Source organism: Punica granatum, chromosome 5, assembly GCF_007655135.1.
Source record: "Punica granatum isolate Tunisia-2019 chromosome 5, ASM765513v2, whole genome shotgun sequence".
NCBI classification, from domain to species: Eukaryota; Viridiplantae; Streptophyta; class Magnoliopsida; order Myrtales; family Lythraceae; genus Punica; species Punica granatum.
The window spans coordinates 12,896,057-12,912,980 of NC_045131.1; the positions used below are offsets into that span (position 1 = coordinate 12,896,057).

Below are 16,924 nucleotides of genomic sequence, written 5' to 3' on the forward strand. Positions count from 1 at the left end.
GTGGACTCGCCGGTCATCCTTAAACCCTATTCCAGACCCGTTCGTGGCGGTCTCCTCCTCCAAGGTGCTCTCGGCGGACTTCTTAACATCGATAGGCTCCTCTATAGTGGGCTCCTCAATGGCGGGCTCCTCAATGATCTGAGGCATACGTGGTGTTTGATGGTGTCCCAGTGGTCATAGCAGGCCTCTTTCCCCTCCTCTCCATTTTTGGCGTTGGTGTGTGCGGTGGCGACCTTCCACTCCCTACCGATGGTCTCACCTTTTCCCCTTCTGATAAGTTCTAGGGCGAAGAGTGGAGTCGAGAGCCTGCCTTTCCTCTAATCGGTTTGATCCAATCTGACCTTTGAATAGACCCGACCCGACTCAACCAGATTTCGGTATTTCCGACCTGACTCGATCATCCACCGCTTACTATCATCACCCTTCCCCAACGCCACTGCTTGTCTAATTGACCCTTCCCTTCCCCTTTGATGGAGGCTTCTCGTCTAGAGCTTCTCCGCCCCTGCGATAGTATCCTCGCCTACCTCAACACGAGATTGCTCTGCTGATCCGTTAGTCCTATTTTCTGACTTCAAAACCGACTTTGTGGCTTGTCTCTTTATGTTGGTCTTGCAGGTCTCAGCTCCATTGTCGTGATCGTGAGTTTGAACCGATCAAGGAGCCTTGAGCTTCCTTGGTTTGATCACTTAGGGATTAGGCTATTGTAATCGTTGGTCTAAACCGATCAAGGGGCATTAGGCTTCCTTGGTTTGATTACTTAGGGGTTTGGTAGACAGATTATGTCTATTGATTGCAATTGTTGGTGAGATATTGTGCCCGGATACCGACCCGACACATCCTGACTACCCCACTTCATTATGCAGTGGAATTTTATTGTGGATTTAGGATGTTCTCCTTACCGATTACTAGCGGGGTCCACGATGAAATTTTTGTTAACAAGTAGTGATCGGTACTCATGGTTTCGGGATAGCAAACTGTAATTATATTTGATCCTCTATGATGTTTTTATGATTTTCCTTTGTAGTTTCCCGTTAGATAAACTCTAATCGGGCATTTTACCATATATATGTTTTTGGCTGTGGATTAATGAAGGATCCATTTAACCGTTTGAGCCAAAAAAAAAAAAAACCAGATCTAGCTTGTTTGTTTTTCCACGTTAACATAACCCGCTACTTTACATTTTTACTTCTAGTTTAGAATGGATTGCTTTATCTGCAATCTAAATTGCATCCAATCAGTTCAATCGCGACTTGCAATTATGTCATGAGCGAGGAATTACCTATTATGCACACTGACAGTATAGATAGTAGAGAATTATCGTCTATAACACACAAATAATTGCACCATAGTTTCATACATAGATTTCATGTGTTGATATGTTGAAGATTAACCCTAGCACGAGAATAGAACCATTTATCATCTTCGCAGAAATTAACATCACAATCCTAAGTTCTCATTCGAAACAAAAGAGACAGGCGTAACTCTTGCAGATGATCGGAATTGCCATCTGGATGAGATCGTTCAAAAAGTATTTGCCAGGACTGCATCAATAATTTTTACGGCGTGGACGTCGTGGGTCGAAATGAGACAATTTCACAAGCTAAAGGGGAGACTCGGAATCACGACGAACTGGAAGGGTAAGTTTAGAAGCACCTCGAAAGTGGAGGGGCCAAATTGAAATCAAACCGCCGTGGTACCCATGAGTGGGGACTCCATCTCCATTAGGGATAGGAGAGACCAACCCCACGTCTGCAAGTCACCCACGATCACTTCCACTTTCAGAGTGCCCAACAAGTCTTCGTTTTCTTCTTCTTCTTCTTCTCCTCTTCTTTTTTGCAATCTTCTCTGTCGCTTATTGGCCTCTTTTTAGATTTTGAATCTGAATCAATCATTGAGTCCATTTGTTTCCACACCAAACTCTACCGTCAAAGAAACCCGAAAACAGCGCCCAAAAGTAAAGCGTATATATACATTATTTCGCCATGAATGCTTCCTTGCTTCCTTGACACCCTCTCTCCCTCTGTCTCTCTCTCTCTCTCTCTTTCTCTCTGTGTTGTCAGCCATAATATTACTGACTTACCAAGCAAACAAGCAGCAGAAGAAGAAGAGACGTTAAGGACAGAGAGCGTTGGAGCTTTAAATAACACTTCCATTTGATTTGTTCATTAACACTTCCATTTGATTTCTTCATGATTCTTGAATCAGTTCAGTTCCATCACCACCAACGCCAATCTCTCCGTCTTCTCTTAACCTCTGCCATCAACCTCTGATCCTTCCCGACAAACCCAACAACCCAAAATCCCAACTTGGTCCCGAAGCTTTTCCCATGGGGGTGTCCTGCTTCCAGTTCCCGCTCTGCAAGAAGTTCAAGAACCAGAGGCTTGTGGAGCCCTACGTGGGCATCCTGGGCTTCTTCTTCGTCCTGACGCTCGTCTTTGTCTGCTGCTTCTTCTACTTGGACTACCGCAGGGCGGTCAGCGACGGGTTCAGGCCGGGGAGGAGGAGCTCTGTGTGGCAGCAGCTGAGGGGCAGAGGAATGGGAGGAGGGGTCAAAAGGGTCGACTTTCTTGGCGACGAGGGGAGCGGGTGCGACGTGTTCGACGGCAACTGGGTGTGGGACGAGAGCTACCCTTTGTACGAGTCGAGGGACTGCAGGTTCTTGGACGACGGCTTCAGGTGCTCCGAGAATGGACGGCCCGATCGCTTCTTCACCAAGTGGAGATGGCAGCCTCGTCATTGCAACTTGCCCAGGTCCGTCACTTAATTCTATTTCTCGTTCTAATCTTTTCTTGTTTTCTGAATGTTCGATATTCATTCGGCTCGGGGAACGATATCGGAGTGCCCGGCGTTTGTTTGCCGCGCCTCGAGTTGCGCTAGGTAGTTAAATGATAGCATGTTGGAAAAACTGGTTCATCTGATCTTGGAAAGAAGAATGTTCTAGTTTTCCGTTTTCCCATTTCAAATAGAAAAATGGCGGGTCTCCTTAACTGCAGTATGATGCATTTTTCTACTCTCTTCGTTCTTCGAGATGAGAAAAAATGGAAAACTGTTTTCCAGTTTTCAGAAAACCGGAGCGGGCCGCCTCAACAAGAGCTGCTGTGATGTACTGATGTGGCTTGCTGGGGCAACGGCTCATTCGGCACTGCAAGTGAAAAACGAAACACATGTTTTCCGAATGATTTTGTTAGAGAATTTCAGGGCACTATTTTGTCGTCGTGATTGATCTGTATGTTGTTTGCTTGAATCCTTGCCAAGATTGCAATGACAAAGCTAGTGAATCAGTTGGTACTGACAGATTCGACGCGAAGCTCATGTTGGAGCAGTTACGGGACAGGAGGCTCGTTTTCGTGGGGGACTCCATTGGGAGAAACCAGTGGGAGTCTCTCCTCTGCATGCTGTCTTCGGCCGTATCCGATAAGGACTCGGTATACGAAGTGAATGGGAACCCGATCACAAAGCACAGAGGATTCCTGGTGTTCAAGTTCAAGGAGTTTAACTGCACCATGGAGTACTACAGAGCTCCATTCCTCGTGCTTCAGAGCCGCCCTCCTGCCGGATCTCCTAAGAGCATCAAAACGACATTGAAGTTGGATCAGATGGATTGGAGCTTTTCGAAATGGAGGGATGCTGATGTGCTGATATTCAACACGGGGCATTGGTGGAATTACGAAAAGACTCTTAGAGGGTACTTTTTCTTTCTTGCCTGAAGTATTTGATTGAAGCCCTGCATTTCGTTTTAAGAAACCATAGATACGAATCATACGCATCATGTTTGCTCCTATGGCCTCATCACTGAAGACTGACACTTGAAAATCCCGCTTCCCGTCATCAGAGGCTGCTACTTTCAAGAAGGAGAGGACGTGAAAGTAGCTATGAGAGTCGATGACGCGTATGCAAAAGCCATGGAGACTGTCCTGCACTGGATTCACTCGAAGGTGAACGCGACCAAGACCCAGGTCTTCTTCCGAACATTTTCCCCGGTGCATTTCAGGTAAAAATTTGAAAAAAAATTGTCCTGTGATAATATCCACTGCAAGGCCACGAAAACTTGTATTGCTTTTTCCCCTTCTCTCGGGTTCAAACAGTACGGTGTCGCTAATTGGAAATCTAGAAAAGCTCATGAATGCTATATACCTCAGAACTCATCATAGTCATGAACAGCCTTTTACCACGTTCTAATTATTCTTTCTTCATCGGAGTGCATCTCAAGGACTAGGGTGTAAACTGGTGGGTATGGGTGGGTTTTCCTAAAATTTTTCGGTTCCATTTAGTTCGGACCGGTTTTTCTAGAGAAAAAAACCACCCGAAGCCCATTTGATTATATAAAAAAACTGATCACCCATAACTTCGGTTTTTTCAGCGACCGAAAAAATAAAGAGAGTATGTGTTGTTCTTATTGTTCTCATTTTTTTTCCCTAACTACATATTACAATTTTTTTTTACCAAAAAAGAATATAACAAATATATATGTTTTTCCTTCAAACCATGTATTGTGATAGTGGAGATGAATGAATGGCAAGAAATTACACCATGCAAATCATCACGATGATGATGATGAAGAAGTGGGAGTAGGGGAGATAAGTTCTCTCATATAAGAAACTACCAAAGATCATCATCATTGATTATCCATTACTTGTGCACATTTAGAATTATAAAATGTAAGTTGAAACATTATATATGCATACTATTCATATCCTATTCATCCAATAAATATATATATATATATATATCTATATACGCACGTACTGCCGGGTTATACCGGTTGGTCCCTGCTTTTTTTTTCGGGTAGGTTTTCTTCGGTCATAAAAACCGCCCATAAGGTGTATTTGGTTTTTCGGGTATGGGTATTTCGGTCCGGATAGGTTCGGGCTTTTCAGTTTTCCGGACTTTTACTTACTCCCCTATCAAGGACTCATCTAGCAAGTTCTGATTTACAGAACTTGAGGATTTAGAGGTCACCCAAGTTTTCTAGAAAGATTGCAGTTTCCCATAGGGATGAGTCCAGAATGTGGATTGGTTCAGCTTTCAGCCCCTGATCTGCAAACGAACTGAAAACTCCGTTTTTCAATTCTAATAAAACGAAAACTGCAGCTGGAACAGACACCAGAGTCAGAACAGAAAAAATCAGCCAAAGACATTCTATTTTTCCGGTATAGTTATAGCCGGAAAACCGAAGTAATTTGTTTCTTTTCTTTTCTTTTGTCACTCAACAGTACAGAACCTGTAAGTGTTGGGTGGAATAATGAAAAAATCATGCCAATAATTCGGCCAAATGTGATAGAACCTAGAGGTGACATATTTCTGATTCAACTCCTCTTTGATTTCGAATCAGCAAAATATCTATTTTGTTCTCTGGATCTTTCTTTTCCTTGTAATAACACTGTTCTTATGTTAAATTTTGTTTCTTGGCAGAGGAGGTGATTGGAAGAACGGAGGAACCTGTCATGCGGAGAAGCTGCCTGAGTTGAGCTTGAGTTCCTCTTCCCTCGTGCCGTCGAAGAACTGGGCTCAGTACAAGATCGTCTCTGACGTCTTATCGGCCCACACCAACATTTCCGAGGCCATTCAGCTGAGCTTACTTGACATAACCCTCATGACTTCGTCAAGGAAAGATGGGCACTCGTCCTTCTACTACCAGAACACGAGCAGGGGCCCCATCTCCATGCACAGGCAGGACTGCAGCCACTGGTGCCTGCCCGGGGTGCCCGACTCATGGAACGAGCTGCTCTTCGCGGTGCTCATGAAGCGTGAACTTGAAGCTGCTCGGTTTAGGAACTCTACAATGCACTTGGCACGGATATGATTTCATGGGAGCGAGAAACAGAAAGATAACGATCAATCGTGGAGCATATGGTTTTTCTTTTCGGTATAGATACAGGATACATGCTGACTGAAGCAGCTCGAAGTTTTTTGGGGGGCTGTGACAGGAATTCTTGCAGCAATAAGGTCACGTTTGGTACGGAGGAATATATATGGAGCAACTAGAAATCAACAAAGTAAAAACTGAACCAGCTTCGGGGGTACTTTTGTTCCATTTGTTTCCACTCCTTCGAACCAAGCAGGGTCGGTACATTTTAGGATCTTCGATGAACACCGGGCGGGATAGTCTCTTCATTCTCATTGTTTTGAAACTGTAATTACCATTCTTTTTTGTATGGAGATCTTTTATTCGTTGCATATATAGTTTCATTACAGTCCGTCCGAACAATGAATAAGTCATACTTTTACTATCGTGGTTGAGAATTATCAAATGCCTAGTCTAAATCTGCAGTGAGATAGATCTTAAATATTTGTGGTATAACATCAAGATCGGAGACCCGACATCGACCGTTCGACCACTCTTGAGGAAGTGTTTGATGATCCTATATGCCTTTCTCACACAACAGGGAAAAATTGGGGAGGGGGAAAGGAGGGAGTCCGGAGCATAATTGTGTAGATTTTTGTCAACCTCTAATTTGGAGGGATAGAGCTAGAGGAAAATATAAAGATGAGCAATGTGACAAATTTGCCACTTGCAAATTTTGTTAAACCGCACGAGTTAGTGAACCCGTGTATGCACGAGTTGTATTTATATATGTAAATTATAAATTACTTCATTTTATTTAGTGTTTCCAATAATTTTTTTTCTGCTTAATTTGACCAAATTACCTCAATAAATAATAAGATTAAAATAATAAGAGAGAGTCGTCAAATTTAGTGTTGAATTTGTAAAATTATCTCTCTAACTGCACGACTTTCTCATTTTTTGCTCTCCTCTAGATGTGGAAATCCAAATTTAACTCTTTCTAATCTCAAGCATTAGCAATGTCCCTCTCAAACTTGGGTCTTTCATGGCTCAGATACTGGCTCTATTGATTCTAAAAGAAATAGAAGTTATATTTTTAAGAAATTGTAAAAGAGTAATAATATGACATATTAATGGTAAGGAATTACAAATAAATCTCATTTGGATTCAAATTATAACCAAGGTTTATTGCTTTAGTTATATTTATTTATCATCATAGTTTTATTACGAATTATATTATATTTGATAAATTGCACTAGTGGTCTAAAAAGTTTTACAACTGTTTCAATATGATAAAAAAATTTTGGTACAAAATGTTTCAAAGTTGTTTCAGTATAGTACAATCCGTCATCTCGCCATTGATGCCGTCAAGTCGTCATTTACAAAACTGTAAATTTTACTCTATCATGTAACTTACGTAAAATATTTTATACTATTAAGTTACAATTTCAAAACATTTTGTACCATCATGTAACGTCCCACAAAAACCGATTTTGCACCATTAGCATCGACTTGACGGCGTCAATGACGAGATGACGATTTGTACTATACTGAAATAACTTTAAAACATTTTATACCATCAAGTAGCAAAAAAAACTTTTTGTACCATATTAAAACATTTATAAAACTTTTTAAACCACCAGTGTAATTTACTCATATTATATTATATAAATCTAATACAACGCGGACAAAACCTCTTTTAATCAAGATTTGTCTGTTTCAACTTAATCAAGTGCTTAAAAGTTACTTGCAAGCTAAATAGAAAGAGAGAAAAATGAAAAAAATGATGGTGTAAACTTCTTAATCATCAAGCTAAAAAATTTTGACTCCATGAAATAAATTATTTTTCACTTATAGATGCCCTTAACCGCTCATAAAACATATTCTCATCCTTATCATTTCTGCCCTCTTTCTAGACATTTATTTTTCTTGATTAAGGCTTACATATATATGATATATAATCAATCCACCAAGGCTTGAAAAACCTCCCACTCACTCCCGTTCTATATGCTTGCAACTCGGTCTCAGACTTCAAGCTGATCTCCGTGTTTGCAGGTACAAATATGACGTCCCCTTCATTCACTGAAACTCCTTCCGCAGAAGACCTGACGCTGATTTTCCCTTTGACAACTGTGAACAAGAAAATGGAAGGACCCAGGGCTGCAAGGAACACAGCTGATGTCTCCTTGGGTAGGAGACACGAGTCAACCTCAAACTCATCAAAAGGGGGAAGGTACTTCTTTGTGTATATATTCAAGGGGACCCCTCGAAGGATTTCGGACGAGCCCTGCAATTCATGACGAATGAACCATTCACGTCATCAATGAAAGTTTTGCGTAATGTGGTTGAACTATCAAGAGAGACACTAGAGAATCAGATTGGATTGGTTGATCCACTATGAAATCATTAACTGGCCAATAAAAGTGGAACTGCCCAATTCTGGCCGAGTATAAAGGCCAGTAAACACCAAGCAAAAAATTCATTTTATGATGCTGATGCTGAATATAAAGGTAAGCAAAGAGTACAGAGCAGCTGCTGATACCTGCTTGTAAGTAAGCATGGAACAGAGTTTTTGGACATCCCGATATTTGGGTGTCAGACCAGCTCGTACAACATTGTCAGATGTAGCCATGCATTCAATGCATTGACCAGATAAGTACGCATGAGGTTCATTTGCCCCCAGGTATAGAGCTTCACTGGATTCAGCTTCACGTGATTGAAAAAGAATAAGAAATTACCCCTACATCAGCTGGATATTGCTTCTCTAACCGCAGCACCAACTGTTCTTTGTCAGTCAATTGCCTTACCTGGTATGGTAATAGAATAATCACTAGATCAAAGACATATTTGGAATTGCAGCTGATTGAATTACTAAGACTGAAGCACGATGTAAGGATCCATGCATATTCCATATGACTAACCTATAAATGGTTTTATTCATTTCCCAATTTCACAGAAGACTGAACATGTAGAAAAACATTGCATCACTAAACCTCATTTTGGGAACCTAATTTTGTTCATGCCCCTTTTAACATCAAGCATCTTATAGTGTCTGGCAAGGTTAGGAAGATGCATGACCAAATAAGTAGGGATCAGCCACAAAAGACCAATGTGGAGAAATGGCAACCAACTCAGCATCAGCAGACAATTAAAAGATGGGTTAGCATCTTTGTGGTAGGACCAATTGGACAACCTCAAGGAGTTGCTTTGGAAATTGGAAAATATTAAAGCTTTTAAACAATTATTAACGCAAAAATAAAATCCTTGACCACTTTTCCAATTATCCGACTTAGTGACTCCAAACGAGTTTTCAACTTTGACACCACCTCAGCCACTCGCTTCTTGCTAGCTTACATCAGCTGGGTGAAAATTGACTCCAGGGTAGACTTGGCTTTCCCGTTATCTTTCTCATTTAAACTTAAGAACTGCTCTACATCTGCAATTCCAACCAGTTCCACTATCTCGGGAACATTCTGCAGCACATCTTTAAGTTCCTGTAAAGAAAATGCAGAGCCTGCGTAAATTGAAGAGAATAACACCTTAAAGAATGCAAGCCACATTCAAGACACGAGGCATGCTAAAATCAAGATCTACTGTCATCCTTCACATAACTAGACACTGACAAAGAGAGAACATTAAACTGATTAAGATCCATTTTGACTTGATCTTCCTATGACAACAAACTCAAAGACACTTCACGATCAAGAGTCCTATCAAAGATCCCGTTTCCCTCGGGGCTTGAAAAAATTATGAAGTAGAGATATAGAACTTTAAGTAGAGCGCAATTATAAAACTGAATGAGAATGACAGTGATTATCTCACTTCAGACAAGTCAAACAGGAAGACATACTAAGCACTGAAACTTCCCATAGTCCTACTCAACCATTGAAGAAGCTTGCAGCAAGGACATGATGGCAATCTCGTACATGAATTAGTAGACTGGGAAAAGATAGAATTTCCAACCAATACTTAGTATTAAAATAGTTTTGAATAGTCTGATTTTCTACTCATGCTAGGCATGTGCAACTGGCCCACCCTTATGCAAGCCTAGCATCATCCTATCAGCTATCACAAAACAAAGAAGTTTGCAATGAAAGGGCACCGAAGGAAACAAGCCTTTATAAACAAAAGCAAAAGGCCAAAACTTCAGTAAGCAATACCTCCATGCTAACAAATCCGCAGAGTGCCTCGTACTTTGTAATTGCCAAGGCCATCTCAGGCTTGTGATTATCGTCCTTATAGAGATTAGGATGTGCACTGTGCGACGCTCAGGCCAATTCCTTATCCGGATGAGCCTGTATAGATAATGCTTTTGCAACCGAAAGTACCTAACACAGAACAAAGAGTTATTGGGTTCATATCATAAGGTCCTCATACAAAGTGCAGATAGCCATTCCCTGCTACTAAAAGACCAAAATTGTTTCAGCAGGGATTTCATTTGTTAAGTAAAGATGAAACATTACCAGAAAACACATAAGAGTGTCATGTAGCCAAGATGTTAAAGTTGCATGAACAATCAAATTAACACCAGAAAACTTATAGTGTGCTCATGAAGTCTGAATCTTACACCCAACAAGAACCCCATAAAGGGAATTGGCCAGATGACCTTTGGCCCTGTAGCTGCTTGGTAATGGCAGAAGGATGACAGCACCATGGTGCTATGATTAGGAAAAATAATTTTATTTACTTCATGAGTGAAATTCAAAAGAAAAAAAAAACAAAGGAGGGGTTGTACCTTCAACAGGGAGGGGAGATCATAACCGCACTTCTCCACAACCTTATCGCCAAGGACACTGGGATTTCCCACGACCTCAGAGTCACTCCTGGTGAATTTTCAGAGACCCCCTTTTCACCCTTGGCTTGTTCCACAAATGAGGGCCCAGATTCATGGGTGCCCATCCAAAATTCAGCATAAAGCATCTCTGGGTCAATATGGGTCCAAGAGTTCAAAGCAGCGAGCCTTGCAACCTGCGATCCTCCACCTTTGCAGCCCCAATCATAGTTCTTAACGGAGCAGGTAAGCCTCCGCAGTTTTGGAGATTCCATCTCCATGAATGAGCTGGATGGTATGGTCTTCCTCTCGAATTGAACCCGGCACTGATATAGGAAGGGTTGAGGACAGCAGTCAGTCTCAGTCTCATGGAGTGCTATAAGGAAGGCAGATTGAGCCTCAGCATTGGCTCATTTAATCCAGGTCGGCCCTCCCTTCCAGTACTCGACCGATCTAATTCTCTCATAACCTAGAGTTTAGTTTAGGATTTGTGAGTAATTTTGGGGTTCATACTGATGTATTCTGTTATAGAACCAGTTGTATGCATTCCTACATAGTAGAAGGAAGACCCAGGTGATATTCAATTCTGAATAGGGCCCCTGTCATTGCACAAGATTGAAGAAACCATTACCTTAACGCTGTTGATCACTGTTTGTGCTGGTGGAAGACCTCACTTTTCTTACCAAACGTATCCATTGATTATTGAGTTGCTTGAATGAGTGGTTTTCACTTGGAGCATTCAACGAAAAAATAACCCGGTGGGAAACTTAGAAGGGACAGCAATGTATGTCAATACCTAATGGTTGGCAGTAAATGCAACCTGAAATAAAACAGCAGTCAAGTGACAAAAATAGTTGATGGAAGCAAGGTAGCCGGTTGGAAGCTCAACAGTAATCGTTCTGCCTGATTTGAGTGAAGGCCAACCGAAGTAGCTTAAATCATGAAAGCTTTGATCAGAAAGGCACGGCATTAACTAAGCGAGTCCTTAATGTATTTGACCACAAAACCAATTCGAGGTCAGCACATCCCAACGCAACGCAACAGAACATTGAAATTGGCCGACAAATCTTTTCTATCTTACTCAAGGAATGGTAGACATGCATGCAGTAACAGATGAAGTCTGTAAGAATGGACAGAGACACGGATTTACCTCGACTCGAGCGGAAGGGATTATCTGCAGAATAGGAGAAAACGGAATGGGAGGATCGCGTCGCGAGGGTGGATGGCGGAAGGAGGAGCAGCCGCTGAGGTCTGGTGGTTGGGGCGAAGCGATTCAGGCTCGGGGAGGCGGAGTGATGTCTGGGGAGAAGCGGCTGGTGGGATCGCGCAGTGCAGGTGGGAAGCTGCCGAGGTTTGGGGGGTTCCGCGAGATGATTCGTTTGTTTTGGCGGGGCAGCACCGATGGTAGTTCTGGGGGAGAGGGATGAGTGATCTGAAGTGTGAACGAATAAAGACAAAACATACAAATTGGTCCACAAAAGATACAAATTTTTAAAAAGTCATCCCAGAAATATTTGTTATACAAATTACTCTCGCCGTTTGGATAAATTAGTCCCTCTATGCCATTTTTCGTCTCGTCTCTGACTAAAAATATGCTGATGTGGTTCGTTATGCTATGAATTGGCCCATTAAATTTTATATATTTGCCACGAAATCTCCCAAATATTTTATATTTTAATAATTCTAGCATAAAATTTTTTTTAACCTAAAAATGTATAAACTTTTGATTTGACCGAATCGATGCCACTGAGGGTGCCAGTAAACCCAATCGGAGGGAGCGACGTCGGCGACCCCAATCGGGAGGTGAAAGCCGAGGCCGTGGCTCCACTCACCGGAATTGGGAGAATCCCCAATTTGAGGGTTCTCCCTATTCTAAGAGGTGGGGCCTCCATTCCGACCACTAACCATCGATTAGAGTAGTTGGTGCCCTTCCCCCAATTAAGGTTGTCGGCACCCTCTGTGACCTCGATTCCGTCCAAATTAACGTAAAATTTGAAGCCATGTTAGAATTGTTATCAAATTGAAAGTTTGTACAATTTTAGGTTAAGGAAAAAGTTCATGCTAGAATTGTTAAAATATGAAAAGTGTGTGTTTTTTTGTTATTAATCCATAAATTAATTTAATAATAAAAAATGACGTCGTTTTGGGAAATTTTGTGGCTAACATGGAATTTAACGGGCTAATTCATAACATAATGGACCACATCATCGTTTTTCGTCAGGGACGAGATGAAAAATTATACGGAAGAACTATTTAACTTGCTCAAAACTTTCAAATGACATGACTGATTTGTATGACAAGAATCTTTCAAGGATGAATTTTAACAGCGATGTATTTTTTAGGGACGAATTTGTATGTTTTGTCAATGAATAAGTAGGGAAGAAGATGGGTGGCGAGAAAAATTCTGCAACTTATTTTTGAATTTTCTACCATACACATTTCAATTTATCAATTTTTATTTTATTTTCTTTGGTCATAGTTTTTCATTTCATTCTGGAGGTTGGATTCGATTATTTTCTAGTTACGATATCTTCACATGAAAACGAAGTGCATTTTATCTAGATATGATATACAAAGCACACTTTATTTGGACGCATATGAAATGCACTTTATTTGGATTTAATAAGACGATTTTGCTTTGTGATTTACAATGTTATTACTCAATAGATCCGCGCATTGTGCGAGTTTGTTATATGTGAAAACTTTCCCATTGATTTATAATGTGCTTAAGAAATAACCCAAGGAATTATCCATTTTATAATAATAATTATTGTACGCACCCGAATTTTGTCTCGTCGGGGCACGCATGCGCGCGCCTAATGCAACGCGGCTTGGGAGTCTCCACCTTCCTGGGGATGCGGGACGGACGCACGTGAGAAGGAGTCGCCACTACCTGTCTACGACCCGAAGGTCGAGGACTGGTGAGTTGCCCGGGTCTAGGGGTAAAGGATACACCTAGTATGCTAAGGCAATGGTCTGTACGGAACGTGAAATTTCGAATTCAGGGGTTCTATAACGTGTGGGCCTATAACCCGCACGCCCTTTCGATACTCTATCTTGCTAGGCTTGCCATTTTATTTATTTACTGCATGATTTAGAGTTATACTTGACTCAACCGTTTTGACACTGGAAATTCGAGGAAACACTCCGACCAGGATTCTTACATGAATGAATGTATAACATAAGCACTTACATTGTTCTCTCAAATAAATAAAAATATAAATTGCAATGACTGAATCTCGATCGGTTCGCATTCGGTCATTATTCCACTCGTACTCACCGCGTGGTTTGGAAAAGACTGAAAATTAAATTAAGATGCGCACTCGGTGTATGCGAGCATTGGACCTCGTGATTGACGGTTAGGAGCGTTGGACCAGTGTAAATCGTATCCTAAGAATCGGACTCGATCCGCATAACAAACAAGTGTGAAAATGTAACAAGTAAGCACAAATAAACAAATAATTGGGTTTTTTTTATTGTCGAATTTACTTGAATTAACCGATTATTAACCGGGGTATCTTGGCATGCAAATCCTACCCTAAAACAGACAAGCGTGGTGATGGAGATGGCATGTAGCATTCAGCATTATTTTGTGGACACGACAAACACAAAGTCTGTAATCGAGTCTCCAATGTGTGGGTATTTTTTTAAATTGTTATGTATCATGACAATGTGACTTTACAGATTATGACAAGAGTGTTTTGGCCTAAAACCCAAAATCTAACCGTTTGCTCAACTATTTGTCCGTGTTTAATTAAATCGAGTTTGTGATTAATCTATTTTCCCGTGTTTTTGACCCATTCTAAACACAAACCTACACTAGGGTGACGGCGGGACAAGAACCGGTAATCCTGCCCTTGAATCGAAAAATATGTGTCTGCATGGAAAATCAAGATTACGTGGCATGTATCTCGGTGCTTTTGAAATTGTGAATTTTTAAAAGGGCGTGGCTAACAGTTCTTGAACTGTCGACGCGATTACAGATTATTAATCGGCTCGTGCAATTCATTTAAAGGAGTGAAGTGATTTAATTTAACCAAATTTAACATCCCGATTATCTCGTATGTGAAATTTTAAGTTAATTAAAAATTTACCGAATGCTTCAGTTTACAGATTTCAAGCCGTCGGAATGGCCATTAGTGGGCCGCCCGATAAACTCTAATTTCCAACCGTCTTGGGGTTAAATCCAATTTTAACCAACTTTACGTGATTAATTCGGTTCATGTGAGGTTTTAATCAAAATGACAACAAGCACCACAGCACATATGAACAAGATATGCATGATCACAATAAGATTCAATTCCGATTTCGGGTTCAAATGATCATAATTTCCAGTTTAAGGTCTTAACCTACATGATACCAGTTTAATTAATCCATTTTCATGCCATATCTCATTTTAGTCAAACGAGTCGACTCTGATTAACAACCTAATTCCATTTACTGCTTTAAGACATCACGGTGGGGTTCATTTCCTCACTTAAATCAAATAATCATCGTTAACTTGTTTTTATTTCGAGCCAATTCCAAATGATCAAAACATATACATGCACTCACTGTCATTCGTTGCATTCTTTTCTCTCTTATTTTCTTCTTTTCTTAATTATTACTATTTTTTTTTAGAAAATGATTAATTGAAATTTCTTCATTTCCTTTCTATTAAAGCTAAAGAAACTGACAATGACAGTGTAAGCATGATGATTTATCCGAAAAAAAAAATTCCAATCCTTAAATCCATATAAGCAATACTAAATTGATCCCATTAATTAACCTATCATGCTCCTAAGTGAATGATTTCGTTTTCATGCAAATTTCACAAAGCAAAACCCCTGACCATCAAACACCATTCAACTGTCAACTTTACAAAATCATCAACGTCATGACTCAGTTCCTATAAGGTGGATTAGTTCTTGTTTTATTCAACAGTGATCGAACGAACTAATGGGTTCATCATTCAAATTTTCTTTAAAGCCAAATGATCTTAATTATTTCTCTTGCCAAGCCGTGAAAGACATGGAGCGTAGTTATACTACTAAGTTTTGAAGGGTTACCTCTCTGGAGTTATCGACGAAAGGGAGCACGAAACTTCGAAAGTCTCTTCAATCAAAGCTGGTACGGGCTGCCAAGGACACCTCAGTGACACAACAACAGCACGGGCACACAAGGGATGCGAATGGGACAGCAACGGAGAGCAGTCACAAGCAACGAACGGCACAACACGCAGCACCAATAGCAGCAACCTGCAAAGAGAAACCAAAAGAAAGGGCGATAGCGAACAGTGGAGTGCCAGGAGCTCGGTGGGGCTTGGAGAAATAGCTGCGACAACACAGCCTTAGAAAAGGGACGAGGACTTGCAGGAGGAGTACAAAAGCTCAGCAACAATGGTAGCAACTCGGGGAACTCGAGGATGATCTTGGGGGCAGCGAGGGCAACCAATGACGGAGGATGACAGGGGGAGCTGTGGAGCCGGGCGAGAGAGGGGTCTTGGGTTAACTGAAGGGAAAAAAAAAAGAAAAAAAAAAAAGAAGTGAACTGCCAGAAAACCAGCTGGGGGTCCGTGAGCTAAGGGTGTCGGATGTGAGAGAGGGATGTTGCGGTTGAGGAATCCTGATCTGTGAGCGGCTAGGGTTTTTAGTTTTTTCCATTCGATTTCCTTTTATTCGGGCGAAAAGAAGAAGAAAGAAAAAAGAGGAGGAGAGTGTGGCGGCTAGGGTTTCTCGATGAGGAAGCGTTAGGGTTTTTTCGTGAGGAAGAAGAAGAAAGGAAAAGGAATGGAGATGGGCGAAATTTTAGTTGGAGAGTTGCGAAAAAAGGAAAGAAAATCGCAGGTCTGATCAAAGGAAAAGAAAGGAAGAAAAAAAGAAAGAGGAAAGAAGAAGAAAAGGAAACGGAATAAGCAATGGGCGGGAAGGGATGACAAGGAAAGCCTTTTTTTTAAGGGATTAAAAATTCAAATTTTACCCGTATAGAGATTAAAATTATCGTCTTTGTAATTGAATATCTGAAAAATGGCCCGAGACCATCATTGCATTCAGAAAAATTCAGAGATACATATTGTGCATAAAAAATATTTTTTTCAGCCTCGAGTTTTGTCCCGGGTCTGCAAATTGAAATTGATGCACGTGAAATTCGAAGACGCGCCGTAGAGTATTTCCCTGAAAAATTGCAAAATTGGCATCGAGCTAGGAAAATGTCCAATTTTTTTAAATCGTGTATGCTCGTGTGATCAGTTGAAAATACTTCCCTCATACAAATGATAGAAATGATGATTTTACCCCTCTGGAGCCGGTGGATCAAAATGGGGTACTGACAGCTTGCCCATCTTTGGTTGCGTGCTCGGATAGAGGATGCAGCTAAAGATTTATGAGAGG

General features: G+C 41.0%; 1 protein-coding gene and 1 pseudogene across 1 annotated transcript; one reads left to right on the forward strand and one right to left on the reverse strand.

The window, feature by feature from the left end:
- Positions 1 to 1,784: 1,784 nt before the first annotated feature.
- On the forward strand, positions 1,785 to 6,228 carry LOC116208084 (protein trichome birefringence-like 10). The gene is made up of 4 exons (XM_031541306.1): positions 1,785 to 2,751; positions 3,296 to 3,685; positions 3,833 to 3,991; positions 5,413 to 6,228. Exons 1-4 carry the CDS (start codon positions 2,327 to 2,329, stop codon positions 5,801 to 5,803), a joined length of 1,365 nt encoding a protein of 454 aa, XP_031397166.1. The 5' UTR covers positions 1,785 to 2,326; the 3' UTR covers positions 5,804 to 6,228.
- Positions 6,229 to 7,554: 1,326 nt separating this feature from the next.
- Positions 7,555 to 12,002, reverse strand: LOC116208085 (annotated as a pseudogene).
- Positions 12,003 to 16,924: the final 4,922 nt, after the last annotated feature.